Source organism: Acartia tonsa, chromosome 6 (assembly GCF_053477335.1).
Source record: "Acartia tonsa isolate MP-2025a chromosome 6, ASM5347733v1, whole genome shotgun sequence".
NCBI classification, from domain to species: domain Eukaryota; kingdom Metazoa; phylum Arthropoda; class Copepoda; order Calanoida; family Acartiidae; genus Acartia; species Acartia tonsa.
The window spans coordinates 4,613,912-4,634,491 of record NC_137265.1 but is presented as its reverse complement, the minus strand read 5'-3'; the positions used below and the strand labels follow the sequence as shown (position 1 = coordinate 4,634,491).

The window sequence follows — 20,580 nt, the reverse complement described above, 5'->3', positions numbered from 1 at the left end:
AGAGTTGCTTCGCTTATAGTATTGTACTTTGTTGTTTCAGGAATCAGTATACCAAAAATCAGATCAATCGGATAATTAGATCACATACTTTGTTATTAAAAAAGTAAAAAAATGAACATATTTAAAATGGACGTACTGGTAGGGATTTTAGAGTTGCTACGCTTTCTAAATCGTACCTAACTACTACAGGAATCACAATACAACAAAGTTTAAAATCGATAGGACAAATTTAACATGCCTAAATGAACGAAAAAATCTATCCTTAACGTACGGACGGACCGATCATAATTATAGAAAAGCTTCGCTTAAAAAAAAAAACTTTCTATGAGATTAAAGTATTCAGTTCACTTAATTACTTATAATATTGTTATAAGCATGGATATTTGATGAAGTGATTTTGGAATATTTTTAAATACATAATAAATATTGAACAAAGTAAGTTGTATAATGGATGCTTTAAGCAACTTGTTTCTTCTGATACCATGTCATTGTTTATGTGCAGACAAAATTGGCAATTTAATTCAAACTCATTACATTTGAAAGATGTTAGTAATGAAATCAATTAAAAATTTTTACTAAAGTTAATCTTTAGTAGCGAAGTTACTCTATAATTTCAGTTAAATATCGAAAGGGGGGAATGTGATTTTCTCGGCTCCTATCTAAGAGAGAAGGCTGAAACTTGTTGTCAACATTCCCATCGTGTAGGGGCAAAATCTACTATAAAATAACTATGGTGCTGGTCGGATTGCTTTTTATCAGGTTTTGGGCTATTTTTATATTTATCACATTTTTTGAAATATCTTTGGTGTTTTTAGTCTGATTCTAAAAATTTTTCAATATAATGATAGCAAATTAAATTTACCTCAGGTCTAAGAAAACATCCATTATGGTCGGACTGCTTTTTAGCAGGTTTTAAGCTATTTTTATATATCTAACATATCTTTGATGTGTTCAAAATTAAAGGACAGGTAGCTTTATAGATTTTTACATATTTTCTTATATTTATGAGAAAGGTTTCGTGATTTTTTATCCAATAAATCTATTCGTTGGTGTAACAAAAAAAATCTGGGAATAGTCCCTTTCGTAACATCGCCCCATAAGGGGCGATTCGTCGTATTTTTAAAATGGCTTTTTATAGGTTATTTTAGGTTAGGTTAGGTTATATTGGGTTAGGTGATTGCCCCAAAGGGTTAGGTTATTGGCCTCGCAGGGTTAGAGCCCCCAGCAGGGGCCAGAAATAGGAGAAAAGCTACTGTGAAAAATAAGAAGAATCGCCCCATAAGGTGCGATGTTACGAAAGGGACTATACCCAAAAATCTTTGTCCGTTTTCTTATCCATGATTATTTGGTGCTTCGCTACTTATGGATGTTGTCTTCCTTGTTATTTATATCTACACAATTATTCTACACTGTAGTTACATCTACACAATTGTTCTACACTGTAGTTACATCTACACAATTATTCTACACTGTAGTTACATCTACACAATTATTCTACTCTGTAGTTACATCTACACAATTGTTCTACACTGTAGTTACATCTACACAATTGTTCTACACTGTAGTTACATCTACACAATTGTTCTACACTGTAGTTACATCTATACAATTATTCTACACTGTAGTTACATCTACACAATTATTCTACACTGTAGTTACATCTACACAATTATTCTACACTGTAGTTACATCTACACAATTATTCTACTCTGTAGTTACATCTACAAAATTGTTCTACACTGTAGTTACATCTATACAATTATTCTACACTTTAGTTACATCTACACAATTATTCTACACTGTAGTTACATCTATACAATTATTCTACACTGTAGTTACATCTACACAATTATTCTACACTGTATAAGTTACATCTACACAATTATTCTACACTGTAGTTACATCTACACAATTATTCTACACTGTAGTTACATCTACACAATTATTCTACACTGTAGTTACATCTACACAATTATTCTACACTGTAGTTACATCTACACAATTAATCTACACTGTAGTTACATCACACAATTATTCTACACTGTAGTTACATCTACACAATTATTTTACACTGTAGTTACATCTACACAATTATTTTACACTGTAGTTACATCTACACAATTATTCTACACTGTAGTTACATCTACACAATTATTCTACACTGTAGTTACATCTACACAATTATTCTACACTGTAGTTACATCTACACAATTATTCTACACTGTAGTTACATCTACACAATTATTTTACACTGTAGTTACATCTACACAATTGTTAAGAAATCACTATTAAGTTCTTTTTATTTTATTATTTTTTAAAGAGAAAGCCCAATCTGTCCCGATTTTGTATCACTTTTAAAAGTGCGATTCCAGTTACGTCATATACGTTTCGGGAAAGAAAAAGGGAAGGGGGGAAGAAAATCTCCCCCCTTCCCTTTTTATATGACGTCACAGGAATCGCACTTTGATACAAAATCGGGACAGATTGGGCTTTCTCTTTTTTAAATTATAATCAAAATAGGCAATATTAATATTTCAGCTTTAAATATGCATGGGTTTCTAGTATCGAAGCTACCTTAGAATATTAATATTCGTCTATTCAAATGTTCGAAAGAACCGTTTTGTGGAAATAAAACATAAAATTGCACCTATAAAAGATATAAGAAACTTCTATTCAACATCCCCATCAATTTGGAGCAAATAAAACATTCAAGGTGGTCGTACTGCTTTTAAGCAGGTTTTTAGCTACTTTTGACTTTTTATATAATAATACAAAATATAAAGAAATCTAAAAAAAATGCATGAGAAAGGTTTCCTTATTCCCATGCATGAATTTCTATGCTTTGCTACTCATGAATGTTGTCATCCTTGCTTTATGAATAATTGTTTAAAATTAAATATCCCAAGGACAATATAATCCATAAGTAGTATATAAACAAGGATGACAACATCCATAAGTAGCGAAGCTCAAAATTTATTGATAGACATCAGGAAAAGTTATCTTTTGAGTATGTTAAAAGACATAAATGAAATTAAATAATGGTAATGATATAATTAAGTTCAAAGTTTTTATTCTCGTGGGTTTAAAAAATCGATTTTTTCAATAATTACCTCTCAGAATTCAAAAAGTAAGGTGTCAAATTAAAGATCTTACTATTTTTGTTCATAATGGCCATTTTCTTTCTTTTTTTGTTGCATTTTAGTACCTTAAAATCGACTTAATTAAAAAAAAAACAAACTTAAATTACTTAAAAAATAAGAGGTCTACAAAAAAACCGATTGCATATCTGAATTCTATGAAAAATTTTACATCTACTACTTACTAAAAGAACCGGCTAGCTATAAAAAAAAAGTTAAGACGCCTTCTTTTTTAAAATTTGATATTATCCCAGGAAACTTTATTTCAACCTTAGGACTAGGAAAAATGAACAAAGGCAAAGAAAGTATTTTTTATCACACATAGCATAGATGAGTCATAACAAGGTAACAAGTAAACTTATATTCATAATATTATTTTAGTCGGATTCTTATTTTGCATTATGTTGCATTGTAATCTAAAATTCATAACTATTCTTTATAAGAACTAGGGGATACACTACTAGCGTCAAGGGGCTCCAAGATTGAAAAAATAGCCTAAAACTATTTTTATACCTAAAATTACAAATAAAAAAGCCGGAAAATATGTAAATCAATTGGTATAGTAGTTATTGAGATCTTAAGGTGCAGACAAAAAAATATACTACTTTATACTACACGATTCTAAAGTGGTAAGTTGTGTGTTTGTATTGTTTATTACTAGCGGCTACGTCCCTAAAGTCCTATTCAACAAGAATTTTTTTTTCTTCTTTTAGGGGGGGGTGGGTGGGTAATTTTCTTCTTTTTTTGTAATTGTTGTATATGAATTACTAGCGGCTACGTCCCTTAAGTCCTCTAGGGGGGGGGGGGGTTATTTTAGTTTTAACAAGATTTTTTTTTGTACCTAAATTTTTTTTCTTTGGAGGGTCGAGGTAACCTCCTCTAAAAATAGTTATAAACCTTCCCATGTCTTTCTATCTATTTGTGTTTGTACCGAAGGATCTCGCTAACCGCTGAACCGATCGGGTTTTCCATAACAGGGGAGTGGATACAAAACGGCAAAATTACAAAAAGGCGAATGTTACAAAACGGCGAAATTACAAAACAGCAAATGTTACAAAACAGCGAAATTACAAAACAGCAAATGTTACAAAACGGCGAAATTACAAAACAGCGACTGTTACAAAAATAAAACTATGTAGGTATTTCTTTATTGAATTGAATCTATGAACAATTTATGAATCCCAAAACAAAAAAAAAACAAGTGAATTTCAAACAGTGTCACAGTTTCCAAATAGGAACTCCTTATGTTTTCTGGCTTCTAACTCTGGAAACTTGGAGCGGACCAGGGCATCCTCCTCATTCATATGGTTCGTTATTCTTTATATATAAAATTACAAAAATTGGAAGATTTTCTTTTGAAATTTGGAAATTTTTTTTTCAATAAGTCCTATTTATGATATATTATTTTTCGCTGTTTTTTTCGCCGTTTTGTAACATTCCCTGTTTTTGTAATTTCGCCGTTTTGTAACATTCGCTGTTTTGTAATTTCGCCTTTTTGTAACATTCACAGTTTTGTATCCACTTCTTAACAGGGTAGCTTATCATTGGTCCCGGGAAATTTAAAAACTTTTTTGGGGGAGGGTACCACCACCCTCCCCAAGACAAATCACAAAAAATCGAAGTGCCAATAGATTCCTCTAGGGGCGTAGCCGCTAGTCCTATAATAAAGTAACAGGATGTCTTTCTGTCTATTTGTGTGTTTGTACTAAAGGATCTCGCTAACCGCTGAACCTATCTGGTTCTTCTTAATAGGTTAGCTTCTCATAGGTCCCGGGAAGGTTTATAACTTTTTGGGGGGAGGGTACCACTACCCTCCCAAAAGAAATCACATGAAAAATTGAGAAAAAAAATTGCGTAGAGACTTTAACGCAACATAGACAATTTCTCAAATTAGATTTTGAAATAAAAAAAAAAATAAAAAGTGCCACTAGAGGCCTTTAGGGGCGTAGCCGCTAGTATAGTTATAGAGTAGCTAGTGGAAATATTCTGCTATGTATGGGGGCCAACACTACAATCAAAATTACAATCATTTTCAAAAGAGACGCTAACTAGATAATTAAAAGTAAAGCTTTTCTATAATTAGGGTCGGTCTGTACGTTAGTGACGTATAGCTTTTTTTGTTAATTTAGGCATTTTAGAATTTACCTATTGATTTTAAACTTTACATGATGATTCCTGTAGTAGTTAGGTACGATTTAGAAATGATGATTCCTGGTACAACAAAGTATAATGTAATAGGCGAAGCATCTCTATAAATAAGTCCTAATATTGTTAGTATGTCCTTAAAAATTATCCTGTATTTAAGCGTTTTTGACCAAATTTACTAACAATTTTGTTTCTACTTTTATTCATTTATATTTTTCAGTTCTGACACTCTACAAGTGGTAATGTTCGTTAGTCCTATTGTTTTAGAGCTTCGCTGTTATGAATGTTGTTATCCTTGTTAGGCTTTGTATGACAGTACATCACAACTTCAGTAAGAAAGGAATGGATAGGTCATTTATATTTTAAGGTTTAAAAGAATTAATTGTATAATCATTAGAGATATAACAACAAGGATTACAACATCCATAAAAGCGAAACTCTGAAACGATATGACAAACAGACATTGACACTTATATATTGTCGGAACTGAATAATCAGAATATAAATGAATTAGAGTCAAAGCAAAATTGTGAGTAAATTTGTTGAAAAACCTCTTGATACAGTATAATGGTTATGGAAATACATTTTATATGACAACATCTATAAAAGCGAAGCTCTGAATATAATATTGTACTTTGTTGTCCCAGGAATCAGTATACAAAAAAATCAGAACAATTGGATAATTGGATCACATAAAAATTTGTTGTTAAAAAAGTAAAAATTCAACATGTTTAAAATGGACGAACGGACATTCACGTAATGATTACAGAGTTGCTACGCTTTCTAAATCGTACCTAACTACTACAGGAATCACCATGCAAAATTTGAAATCGATAGGACAATTCTAACATGCCTAAATTATCAAAAAAAGCTACCTGTCTCGGACGGACGGACCGACCCTAATTATAGAAAAGCTTCGCATTTAAAAATCAATTATATATAAACAAATGCAAGATGCTGTCTAAAATGGTGCAAAACATGGGGACAAATTTCAAATTGATTTGACGGGGCTGTTTAGTTACGTCACAAGTGAGGGGAAAGAAAAGGGAAGGAGGAAAGAAACCCCCTAGAAAAGAGATGGGGGTATGACGTTACACGCCAAAACAATTTGAAATTTGTCCCCATTTTTTGCACCATTTTAGACAGCATCAAATGCAACGGTTGGGGACAATATAGAAAAATAATTTGCTGCCTGAACCATTTCCCCAACCGTCCATATATATCAGCTATTAAAACATGATTTGTTGGGTGAATTAATCTATTGGTGATAAGCCTATCCCTGTAAATCCCTGCAGAGATGATCCCTCCTACAGTTATACCCACACTTTTAATGACTCATCAAATTTTTAAATCTTAAGTTAAAAGAAAACATGGTGTCCAAGTTTTTAAAGATAAAAATTCAATTTAAAAAATCATACACAATTTCTTACATAAAAATATGGATGTTTGTGTCTAAAGCTTAAGATTGCCTAAATGTTGAAATTATATGGTTCTTCTTTAAAGTGAATCTTCTCATAGGTTCATGGAAGGTATCTACACCCTAAAGGAATTCAAATGTGTAGCCACTGGTCTTAACACAATCATCCTTTTAATAAAGTAACAGGATGTGCGTTTGTTTGTCTGTATGTCTGTTTGTTTGTACCGAATAATCTCACTAAAATTTCCCCCCCCAAAAAAAATTTTTTTTTTTACTTTTTCTTTTAAAATCTAAAATAATAAATTGGGTTTTCAAATTCGACTCTCCCCTACTCAAGCCCCCCCCAAAAATTTTTTTTTTTACTTTTTCTTTTAAAATCTAAAATAATAAATTGGGTTTTCAAATTCGACTCTACCCTACTCAAGTGCCTCTAGAGGCCTCTAGGGGCGTAGCCGCTAGTATTATAAAAAGTGGTTAGTTTTTTTTCTGAATTTAACGATTTCAATAACTACTAAAATAATTGAGTTTTCCTTATTAGGGAAGCTTTGCTCTTTTATTTTAGAACTTAAACCTTGAAGGGTTTAGACTTTTTTTTTGCCTCCTTATCTCTGAATACAAACCCATAGATGCAATATATCATTTAATTGTCCACTTATACTTATGGCCTTTGTAGTTAGTTGTAGTAGTTGTGTAGGACAAGTTTTATCTAAAAGTAAAATGATTCTTGTGTGTGTGTTTATCTTTGTGTACTACTGGACCGATATAATTCTCCTTTACAGAGAAGCTTGTAAAAGGTCCTACAGCCACTACAAAGTCAGGGAGGGAGGGGACATTGGACTGTTTTAATTACACAAGTAACTAAATTTTTAATAGCCACTTTCTCCCATTTGTTGCCTAAAAAATCTATTGATACTTTTGTTAAATATTGATTGGTTCATTTTTTTCAAACTTTTATTTATAGAAGGGGTAATTTTGATTAATATCATTAGAGGTACTAATATTCCTCAGTATACGTTGTATGTAAGTATATTGGATTGATTCTTTATTTTTCAACAAAACAAAATATTAAAGTTTGGCAACCATGTACATCTCTTGCTGTGCCCAATGCATTGATTGCTTTAAAAATTGAAGTCAATAAATCATATCATAGTTTAACTAAGTTAGTATTAGTAATATAACCTAAAAAAAAGTTGTCACTATATTAAAATTTGTCATGTTATATAATCAAACTTATTCTTCAGTTATAAAATATTACTAGCGGATTCGCCCCTAGCCTCTAGGGACTTTGCCCCAAGAGGTAATTAAAGAAAAAAGATAATTACCTCTGGAGATACCCCCGCAAATTTTAAATAATTAAAAAAAAATTGAGTATCTGATGAGAAGCACCAACTCCAACACTAATTTTAAATAATAAAAAAAATTGAGGGGGGAATTTTTCATTTTTGGGGGGGTGTCCCACCCTTCAAGAAAATAGCCTAAAACCACCAAAGGACTAGTAGGTATATTCCCTGAAGAGTAGAATCCGATCGGTTCAGTGGTCACCAAGATCTTAAGGGACGGACAGACATCATTCTACTTTGTATAAAATACTAGCGGCTTCGCCCCTAGCCTCTAGGGGCTTTGCCCCAAGAGGTGATAAAAAAATTAAGGCGAAATTCGTAAAAAATTAATATTTATTGTTTTTAGTGAGAGAATGTTGCTATTCTTTCATTCAAAATAAATGCTGGAATAAAAAATATTTTTGAACAAAGGACCAAGGAAATCTTCTGCAAAAAAAAAAAAAAAAAAAAAAAAAAAAAAATGGGGGGGGGATTTTTTTGTTTTTGGGGGGGTTGGGGGTGTCCCACCCCCCTAGAAAATAGCTTAAAACCACCACAGGACCAATAGGTATATACCCTGAAGAGTAGAATCCGATCGGTTCAGTGGTTACCGAGATCTTAAGGGACGGACGGACAGACAGACGGACAGACGGTCAGACGGACAGACGGACAGACGGACAGACATCGTTCTACTTTGTATTATAGATTATTACAGGCATTATATAATATTGTACATATATACCTACAAATGACGCACCCTGTATATACATACAAATTATTAAATGACCTATTTAATTTCTAAAAGCGAAGATTTTCTATAATTAGGTCAGTCCATCCTTCCATAATGGTTAGCTCTTTTCATTGATTTAGGCATGTTAGAATTGTCTTATCATTTTCAAACATTGCATGTTGATTTCTGTAGCAGTTAGGTAGTATTGATAAAGTGTGGCAGCTCTATAATCGTTACCAGAAAGTAAACATGTTGATTTTTAACTTTCTGAACAGCAAATTTTTATGTGATATAATTATTGATTGATATGAGTTTTGGATTACTGATTTCTAGGACCACAAAGTACAATGTAATACGCGTATCATCTCTTTTTAATCAAGTTGTAAGAATATAAGTATGTTCTTAACATTATCTTGTATTTACGCAGTTTTTCAACAAATTTAATAAACAAATTTTACGTTTTTTATGTATTCATATTCTGATTAAAACATTTTTTCGTAAATATAACCTAAATAATTATTATTAAAAAATAAATATTTATTTTCAGGAAATATGAGAAAATGTTGAGTCATTGCTTAAATTACATGACATTGGAGTGAATTTTGCTTATCTCAGGTAAAAAAATATTGGCAGTTCCCGCTTAATGCTTAATCTAGCACAGAAGTCATCCTCTAATTTTAAAATAGATTGAACATAATTTAGAATTTCTTGACATAGTTATTTACCCAATGCTAGGTGTGAATACAGCATTTACAGTTCCTACAGATTTGGAGCTCCTTAAACCACTAAAGGTAAGGGAAGTGGTTCATTTTTAATTTATTTCATAAAAGGGAAGGGGACAGGTAAGTAATGTTCCTTATCTGTAATCCAAAGTAGAATGATGTCTCTCTGTCTGTACCAAAGGATCTCGCTAACCGCTGAACCGATTGGGTTCTCCTTAACAGGGTAGCTTCTCATAGGTCCCGGGAAGGTTTATAACTTTTTTGTTGAGGGTACAACCACCATCCGAAGAAAAATCTCCCATAGAAAAAAAATTGAGATGGTGGGGGGGGGGGGGGTAACCTCCCCATCCAATCCCCCCTAAATTTCTTTTTACTTTAAAAAAAAATCTAAATTAAATAAATGGGTTTCCAAAGCTAGTATGCTAGAAAGAATCTATTTCTGTCCAAGGTGCTTGCTAATTGCTGAACTGGTTTTTCTTTGGTGTAGCTTCTCATAGGTCCTGGGACAGTTCATAACTATTTATGGGGAGGGTACCTTGTATCCTCCTTAAATTAATTGCCCCTAGAAAAAAATTTCCACCCCCCAATTTTTTTTGGCATTTACTTGTTAAAACAAAAATTGCAAAAGGGATGGTCGAAAATTTAATTTTGATACCCAAAATACCAGCAAAGAAATTTAAAATCGGACCAAAACAACCAAAGATATGTAGAAATGAATAAAAATTAAAGCCTGCGTTAAAGCAGTCTGATTTCCATGGTTATTATATACATAAATATATACATTAATGATAGAAAAATTTTCATGGAAATTCAAAGGTCTAGATTTAATAACAGCTGAGTAAATCCCATTTACCCCATAGGGTTATGGACTGGCGGACAATTGGACAAAGTCATTTATAGACTAGCTTTGCTACTAAAAAATAACAAATAAATATCATGTCTATTTTAGTATTCCTGCAAGAAAAAAGACTTCATTAATGACAACAGTTGGCTTGATTATCAAGTGGCAAGTAAGTAACTTCCTATGCAGCTCACCTACTCTTTAATTAAAGTTTGTCTGTACATGCAGGGGCGTCCAAGCTTTTTATTTGGGGGGGTAAAATAACGCTTGAACCCCGGGGGTAAAATTTGCTTGGGGGGGTAATTACCCCTCCCCCCTGAAATTTGTTGGCAGGGGTAAATTTTGTTTACCCCCCCCCCCCTTTGACGTCCTTGTGTACATCTTTGTTTAAATAAAAATTAAATGAAATCTTTTGATAAGTTTGATGATTTAACCAATGAAAAGGGTATTTTAATTTCCTCTAATTTTTCTTCTCATTTCTAACAACACAAAAATTGGTCTTTTGTTCAAGATATTTTTCTTTAACTTTTGACCTAAATAGAGACCAATGATAGCAACAAACCCCTGAAAAAGAGCCATATTATGTATTTAAAAATAATAATTAATGTAGAATAAACAAGGATGGCAACATCTATAAGTGGCAAAGCTCAAAAATTGTTCAACTTAAAATTGATGCCTATTTCTTCCCCAATTTCTATTTCTTTCAGAATATAACCCAAATATTGCAAAACCTATTTTCAGCTACTCTGGTCAAAGTGATATGATGTATAAACGATTTATACATTTTACATTCAAAATTTTAATTTTTCAAAGTAGGCGTCTTAACTTTTTTTTTTTATAGCTAGCCGGTTCTTTTAGTAAGTAGTAGATGTAAAATTTTTCATAGAATTCAGATATGCAATCGGTTTTTTTTGTAGACCTCTTATTTTTAAAGTAATTTAAGTTTTTTTTTTTTTAAATTAAGTCGATTTTAAGGTACTAAAACGCAACAAAAAAAAGGAAGAAAATGGCCATTATGTACAAAAATAGTAAGATCTTTAATTTGACACCTTACTTTTTGAATTTTGTCAGGTAATTATTGAAAAAATTGATTTTTTTAAACCCACGAGAATAAAAACTTTGAACTTAATTTTATCATTTCACAGGTAAAAAAAATATGGGTTCATATATACCTTTAGAATCAGAAAAATATTACGAATCCATTGTAAGCAAAATTGAAAAAAAGTAAAAAAAATAAAATATAAAAAAATGGCCTATTATATTTTTTTGTTCAGGCAACACTTTCTTCATCCCCTCTTTAACCCCTTCCCATTTTTATTCTCAATTCAAGAAATAAGATGGTTGCCTGTATAATATAATATAATATTTTCATATAATTCCTTTTATTGTAGTTTATATTATATACTATATTGTGAACTTTTTATTTCAATTTTGCTTAGAATGTATTTGTAATATTTTTCTCATTCTAACAGTATATATAACACCTATTTCTTATGCCTGGGGAATGATAAAATTAAGTTCAAAGTTTTTATTCTCGTGGGTTTAAAAAAATCGATTTTTTCAATAATTACCTGACAGAATTGAAAAAGTAAGGTGTCAAATTAAAGATCTTACTATTTTTGTTCATAATGGCCATTTTCTTTCTTTTTTTTGTTGCATTTTAGTACCTTAAAATCGACTTAATTTAAAAAAAAAAAAAAACTTAAATTACTTAAAAAATAAGAGGTCTACAAAAAAACCGATTGCATATCTGAATTCTATGGAAAAATTTACATCTTCTACTTACTAAAAGAACCGGCTAGCTATGAAAAAAAAGTTAAGACTGCTTCTTTAGATTTTTTTTAGAAGTTTCAAGCTTTTTTAGCTAGTAGTAAATATTGAGATAGGATGAGGAAACTATGTACACAATCAGAAACTCAAATTCAGCTGATCCAAAAATTGTGTATGTTCAAACAGAGAAAGTGAGTTTAAGAGTAGAAATTCATTAATTTGAATTATTAAATAAAAAAAATGCTAAACATATTTGCATAGATTACATATATATTGGTCTTAAGTGGCATGACTGACAGACAGACGCACTGAGTAAAATATAAACTGGATGCCCATTGTGCGTTATCTCAAAAAACGTTATCTCTAACTGTTAAGCCAACTTTTAACATAATCCTTGCTATAAACCAATGTATAGTTACTTAGAAATTAATAAAATAAGCAATAGTTTTTGTTTAATATCATATAGAATAACAAAGCTAAAAACAGGTTTTTTTATTAGTATCCAAGTAACTTCAGTTGGCCCATCTCTTGCCCACCTTTAATTACAAAGAAGGTGTATCAACTTTTTTTTTTATAGCTAGCCGGTTCTTTTAGTAAGTAGTAGATGTAAAATTTTTCATAGAATTCAGATATGCAATCGGTTTTTTTTGTAGACCTCTTATTTTTAAAGTAATTTAAGTTTTTTTTTTTTTAAATTAAGTCGATTTTAAGGTACTAAAACGCAACAAAAAAAAGGAAGAAAATGGCCATTATGTACAAAAATAGTAAGATCTTTAATTTGACACCTTACTTTTTGAATTTTGTCAGGTAATTATTGAAAAAATTGATTTTTTTAAACCCACGAGAATAAAAACTTTGAACTTAATTTTATCATTTCACAGGTAAAAAAAATATGGGTTCATATATACCTTTAGAATCAGAAAAATATTACGAATCCATTGTAAGCAAAATTGAAAAAAAGTAAAAAAAATAAAATATAAAAAAATGGCCTATTATATTTTTTTGTTCAGGCAACACTTTCTTCATCCCCTCTTTAACCCCTTCCCATTTTTATTCTCAATTCAAGAAATAAGATGGTTGCCTGTATAATATAATATAATATTTTCATATAATTCCTTTTATTGTAGTTTATATTATATACTATATTGTGAACTTTTTATTTCAATTTTGCTTAGAATGTATTTGTAATATTTTTCTCATTCTAACAGTATATATAACACCTATTTCTTATGCCTGGGGAATGATAAAATTAAGTTCAAAGTTTTTATTCTCGTGGGTTTAAAAAAATCGATTTTTTCAATAATTACCTGACAGAATTGAAAAAGTAAGGTGTCAAATTAAAGATCTTACTATTTTTGTTCATAATGGCCATTTTCTTTCTTTTTTTTGTTGCATTTTAGTACCTTAAAATCGACTTAATTTAAAAAAAAAAAAAAACTTAAATTACTTAAAAAATAAGAGGTCTACAAAAAAACCGATTGCATATCTGAATTCTATGGAAAAATTTACATCTTCTACTTACTAAAAGAACCGGCTAGCTATGAAAAAAAAGTTAAGACTGCTTCTTTAGATTTTTTTTAGAAGTTTCAAGCTTTTTTAGCTAGTAGTAAATATTGAGATAGGATGAGGAAACTATGTACACAATCAGAAACTCAAATTCAGCTGATCCAAAAATTGTGTATGTTCAAACAGAGAAAGTGAGTTTAAGAGTAGAAATTCATTAATTTGAATTATTAAATAAAAAAAATGCTAAACATATTTGCATAGATTACATATATATTGGTCTTAAGTGGCATGACTGACAGACAGACGCACTGAGTAAAATATAAACTGGATGCCCATTGTGCGTTATCTCAAAAAACGTTATCTCTAACTGTTAAGCCAACTTTTAACATAATCCTTGCTATAAACCAATGTATAGTTACTTAGAAATTAATAAAATAAGCAATAGTTTTTGTTTAATATCATATAGAATAACAAAGCTAAAAACAGGTTTTTTTATTAGTATCCAAGTAACTTCAGTTGGCCCATCTCTTGCCCACCTTTAATTACAAAGAAGGTGTATCAACTTTTTTTTTTATAGCTAGCCGGTTCTTTTAGTAAGTAGTAGATGTAAAATTTTTCATAGAATTCAGATATGCAATCGGTTTTTTTTGTAGACCTCTTATTTTTTAAGTAATTTAAGTTTTTAAAAAAAATAATTAAGTCGGTTTTAAGGTACTAAAACGCAACAAAATAAAAGAAGAAAATGGCCAGTAAGAACAAAAATAGTAAGATCTTTAATTTGACACCTTACTTTTAAAATTCTGTTGAGTAATTATTGAAAAAATCTATTTTTTTAACCTCGGTTTAATAAAAACTTTAGACCTAAATATTTTCTCAAACAGACAGAAAAAAAACATGGGTTCATATATACCTTTAGAATCAGAAAAATATTACAAATCCATTGTAAGCAAAATTGAAAAAAAGTAAAAAAATAAAAAAATCTACAAATGGCCAATTGTATTTTTTGTTCAGGCAACACTATCGTCTTCCCTTTTTTACCCCCTCTTTACTCCCTCTTTACCCCCTTCCCATTTTTATACTCAATTCAAGAATTAAGACGTTGCCTGTACAATATAATATGATATTTTCATATAATTCCTTTTATTGTAGTTTATATACTATATTGTAAACTTTTTTTTTCAATTTTGCTTACAATGAATTCGTAATATTTTTCTGATTCTAAAGGTATATATGAACCCATATTTTTTTACTTGTGAAATGATAAAATTGAGTTCAAAGTTTTTATTCTCGTGGGTTTAAAAAAATCGATTTTTTCAATAATTACCTGACAGAATTGAAAAAGTAAGGTGTCAAATTAAAGATCTTACTATTTTTGTTCATAATGGCCATTTTCTTTCTTTTTTTTGTTGCATTTTAGTACCTTAAAATCGACTTAATTTTTTTTTAAAAAACTTAAATTACTTAAAAAATAAGAGGTCTACAAAAAAACCGATTGCATATCTGAATTCTATGAAAAATTTTACATCTACTACTTACTAAAAGGACCGGCTAGCTATAAAAAAAAAGTTGATACACCTTCTTTTAAAATATTAAAGGCGCAATATTTCTTTATAAACAGTCTGATAAAAGTGTAATCTAAATCTCCTAAGTGGTTTATTTATTGTCTGACACAATAAAAAAAGGTTATTATCACTTTAAATAACCTATGAGATTCATCCCTTTGTAGACAAAGAGGTATTTTTTTGTCAATAATATGAATTTGAAATATATCTTTATTACCTAATTACTACGTTATTGAAACTTGAATTGGCAATTTTATGTCATAATACAAATTCTTTAATAGTAAGTAAATTGTTTCAACTATGTATGACAAGTTAAATATCACCAGAAACATTATAATAAACAAAAAGTGTTCAGATTATCCCTGTATTTTCATTTTTCCTTCCCAAAATACCGAAAAATTAAGGCATAAATCCTCGATATTTTTCTTAATATTACGTTTTTGGGTTGATTAGTATAGTGAAAGGTGCTTAGAAAATGTTAAGATTTGACAATCAGATGGGGAATTTTTACATACACAGTACACACTCCCTTTAATATTTTAGGCATAGAAAATGTGTCTTAATAATTCAGGGGCAATGAATATTTACAAAACAATTTTGATGTCTTTGACTTATACAAAAATATATTTTTAGTTTGTGAAATGGAAGGAGCTGGCCCAGCAACAAATTCTTCCTGCACTTGTGATCTTCAATTTGGGGTATATCCCCTATCTTCACAGGATTCTCAAACCTTGAATTTGCCTGAAGAATTTAGTAACCTGAGTATTAACTTCCATGGACCTGCAGGAGAAAATCAAAGAATTTTAGCTAAAGAAAAGATTGAAGAGATAAAACAGAAAGTCGCTGATTATTATTTTGATCCAGACAGCAAAATTATAGCTATTCCAAACCATTTTGTAACACCTAAGAAACCAAATGTGATAGGAAACAAGGGCAGGGAAAAGCAAGATGATCAGATTTTGGATAGACATCTGGAAGAACGTTTACATCATGAGCTTGTCAATGCAGCAAGAAATTCAAATTTAGAAACTTTTATAATCAACAGCTTTCAATCAGCTGATTGTATCCAACAATTAGTTAAAAAAGGAAAAGATACCAGAGGCAAGGATAAATATGCAGAATTTAATCAGTATGAGAAAAGAGTGAAGGAGATCTTTGACATAGAAGACGTTGAAGAGGAGAATCTGAAGTCTTGTATTGATGAACATATAAGGTGGAGGGAAAATCCTTTGCAATTTCAAGGCCCTGATAACTGGTTGTTTAAACAGGAATGTTCATATTTCATACATTTAACTATATATTTTGTCCTATAAAGCTTTGATTCTCTCATTAATTTAAGGCACAATTATGTAACTTTTAATTTGAGTTATTTTTAACTTAATTTTCGTAAAATTGCTTAAATATTTTTCTTTTCTGTCTTTCAATTGTTGTTTCTTAAAATACAAGAATTTTTGTATTATTTCAACAACAAAAAACATTTCAAGCAAGTGAAATATAAGCTTTATTTATGTCAGGTGTTAAAATGTCAAGTAGACAGAAAACGTTTTAATGAAGAATCAGCACAATCTGATTTCCAAAATATGAACACTGACAGCTCAAACACAGATCAGTGTTCTGCTAGTCTAAATCCTAATAAAAAGAAGTTGGATGACCAAACATATCAAAAAGCTAATATTAAAATAGAAAATACATTTCTTTATAAGATCCCTAATGATAAACTTAGAAACTTTTACAAATATCAGTTTTATAATTTTAGCCTTCAAGAAAAAAAAACTGAATGGGACACCATCATGATAGTTCCTGAGTATAGTGCTATTATAAACATAGAGGTCAAACGTGGTTGCAATGATTCAAATGATAAACTCAAATTACTAAAAGATGCTGCAGATCAAACAAAACAACACTTTTTATTCATACAAAAATTATTTGGAGGTATACTATCTAAAGATTGGGTGTTTGTCAGAGCTGCATGTGTTCCTTATTTGAATACTTGTGATGATTCTAAAATTCAGTGTGTCAACTGTCAGCAATTCATTTTAAGAGAAAGAGATGTTTTTGATGTAAGTCCTTGGATGAAGCACTTATTGGAAGGCAGACTTGTTACTTCACAGAATCATGATCAAAATTTATATCTAGACCTTGTGGCTGAATTGATATATCACATTTCATTAAAGGAGTCAAGTAAATTTGAGAAATTGATATCAGATCCATTGACAGTAAGCAGAGAAGCTGAAAAAGCATTAACAGGAAAAACTGTTGGAATATCAGGAGAGAGTTTTGTACCTGATTCCATGTTAACAGATGAACAAAAAGCATTAATAGGAAAGGCTAAAGGACCATCAAAAAAGATTAATGTACCTGATCCCATTTTAACAAATAAACAACATGCATTAGCAGGTAAGGCTACAGGACTATCAAAAAAGAGTTATGTACATGATTCCATGTTAACCAATGAGCAAAATGCATTAGGTGGAAAGGCTACAAAACTATCAGAAATGAGTGATGTATCAGATCCTGTGTTCTCCAATCAGCAAAAAGCATTAACAGACTTTGTAGATGATGAAAAGGCTGTATACATGCTCAACAATGAACAGCTGCAAGCATTATACTCACCAGCAAAATTCCTTATCATAGATGGTGACTATGGTACAGGTAAAACATATGTACTAAAGGAAAGAGCTAAAAAATGTGCCACTGACAATCATGAAAATCAAATATTTTACATTGATTTAACTGGACTTACACATACTACTTTTGGATTTGAAACTACCCAATCATCTGTTATGGATATAATAGCTATTACAGATTTTGACTGTTATCCTAATATAAGAGTTATTACAATAAATGATATACCTAAGTATGAAAAGTATTTGAATGGTAGTGGGCCTAGTTTAGAACTTACAAACCGAAGTGATATAACTGATGCAATAAGCAGTTTTTTAAGAGATAATCCATGTGATCATTTATTCATTGATGAAATGATAATTGGAAATTTTGGTTTTCCTGACTCTATAGAAACAATTTGTGTAAACCTAAAAGTAAATGGAGACATTTTAGAAAGAGAACCATTGAGAAAAAATGAGGTAAAAAATGCAAAAGCAATAGAATGGATAGAGTGGATAGAAACTAAGAAAGTTAATTGTAATGCTGTACATGTTAATCTCACCAAGAATATGAGAAATAGTCAACAAATTATTCATCTAGCTAAAGCTTTAGAACAGGATTCTACTCAACAAATGTCTCCTGATACTAATGTCATGGGTACCCATAATTTTTACTACAGAAATGTTTATGACATACGTTCTAGTTTATTAGCTGTTGCTGCTGTAAAAAAATATTTCATACATAACCCAAAAGAAAGTTTTGTTATATTATCATATAGTAGTACGGAAATATTTGAATTATTAAACAAACAACTATCTTCAACCATACCGGTCATCAGAGACTTTAAAGCATACATAAAAAAACCAGAAGGAATATTGGTAACAAGTATACATGAATTCCAAGGTGCTCAAGCAAGGAACATCATCATATGTGATACAGATCGCGATTTATGGCTTGACCAAATGAGGAATAAAGTGCTTAGAGCAATGTCCCATGCAATTATTATTTTAAAGAAACAAAATGAAAAACTGAATAGTTTTGGGGCAATTGAAGATAAAAATCTACATAAATTTATTTATTCTGAAGGAAAAGCTCCAAAGTGTCATCACTATCATAATAAATATAAACATGATATTAGTAGCTTAACTATGGCAATACTAGAGAAGTATAAACTATTTGATCATGATGAGAGTATTGCAATCATAACATACTCAAGAACTTCTAAAGATATTATCAGAGGAGCAAATACAAAGGAGTTTCTTAGTTTATCTAAAAATGAAAGAAAGTATCAAGTTAAGAAGAAAATTGAATCAGAAAATAAAGAGCTATATGAGTATGTAAAGAAAAACATTTCTAGAAATAATGCTGATATATTTTGGAGTTATCATAACCTTGACAACAACTCAAAGAAAGAGTTCAAAGATCTAGTTAACAAGCCAAGACATATCAATTATATCAATATGGAGGAGCCATCAAAGTTAAAAGAAATCCCTGAATTCAAGAATATTATTGTATTTGCTGATGAAACTATTGATCATAAACATGAATTTGCAGCTTGGGGAAATGAGAATTCACTAAAATATTCAGATAATGAGATAAGCATGAGTCTTGATAGAAGTAATGATGAACGAAATAAATATGATACATTTTGTAGAGATGTAATTATGTTATCTCAACCAAAGTTTGCCATAGTTGTACATGATGGCAATTTTAAAACCTTCTGTCAATTTAAAGGAGCTCTAAACCTAATTGAGGATGATAATCTACATGAACACAGAGATGTAACAAATACTGAACTTTGAAAATCAATAAAAATAGCACAAAGTTTAGTGTTTCCTATTTACTCCTCTATTTAAAATAAATATTATTATGCCAAAGTTTTAACAATAATGTATGTATGTATTTAGTTTAGTATAATAAATAATGATTATTATCAGTCTTTTTATCTTATTTTTCATATCAACTATTATATAATTTATCTTGTAAGTAAGATTTAAGAATAAATTCTTTAAAATACAGTAGTAAGGTTTTCTTTCACCTAAGCTTAGATTTCATACCAAATTAATTGAAATTTTCTTTTTATGAAAGCTTCATATAGTTCCTGGGATTGTTTAAGAATATTTTATATTTATACCCATATTTACCCAGTTGAATACAAAGCCCCTAGATGCTAAATTCGCAGCCGTTAGTCCTCTATTATAAATTAGAAATCTTAATTGTCTGAAGCTAAAGATATCTGGATATGCTGTTCCAGATTTGTTATACTTTCCAGGGAATCTTTATGAATGTCTCTGGTTTGTTTTAGGCTATTTTCTGACCTCCAACGCCCTCTACCATAGGCTATGGGCCAGGCAGCTAGTAGTGTAATCAACAATAATATTAACAATATTTTATTCAAATAAGTAGTTCAGTATTGTTAAAAGCGAAGATCTTATAAAAAATAGGGTTGGCCAGTTTGTCCGTATTGGTTAGCTCTTATCTTTAATTCAGACTCATTATAATTGTCCACTTGATTTCAAACTTTGCATGATGATTTCTATAACAGTTAGGTAAGATTTAGGAAGCGTAGCAACCTCATAATCGTTACCAGAATGTCTGTTAAAAAATGTTTAATTTTTACTTTTTTGACAACACTTTCTCATGTGATATAATTATCTTATTCATCTGAATATTGAGTAATACTGATTCCTAGGACAACAGACAAATAAAGGCAAGACTAAAAAAATTATTATAAAGGTATCCAATAAAACAGAATATGGTGTTTGAGCAAGGGCGTCCAAGCTTTTTTTTGGAGGGGTAAAATCTTTTTTAAGGGGGGGGGGAGTAA

General features: G+C 30.3%; 1 protein-coding gene across 2 annotated transcripts; it reads left to right on the top strand.

Moving 5' to 3' along the window:
* Positions 1 to 9,293: 9,293 nt before the first annotated feature.
* On the top strand, positions 9,294 to 16,482 carry LOC145323231 (uncharacterized). 2 transcript variants are annotated; one of them, XM_080165674.1, is made up of 4 exons: positions 9,294 to 9,363; positions 9,484 to 9,539; positions 10,420 to 10,480; positions 15,783 to 16,482. In XM_080165674.1, exon 4 carries the CDS (start codon positions 15,791 to 15,793, stop codon positions 16,460 to 16,462), a length of 672 nt encoding a protein of 223 aa, XP_080021800.1. In that variant the 5' UTR covers positions 9,294 to 9,363; positions 9,484 to 9,539; positions 10,420 to 10,480; positions 15,783 to 15,790; the 3' UTR covers positions 16,463 to 16,482. The 2 variants fall into 2 exon arrangements, with proteins under 2 accessions (XP_080021800.1, XP_080021801.1); XM_080165675.1 differs by lacking the exon at positions 9,484 to 9,539.
* Positions 16,483 to 20,580: the final 4,098 nt, after the last annotated feature.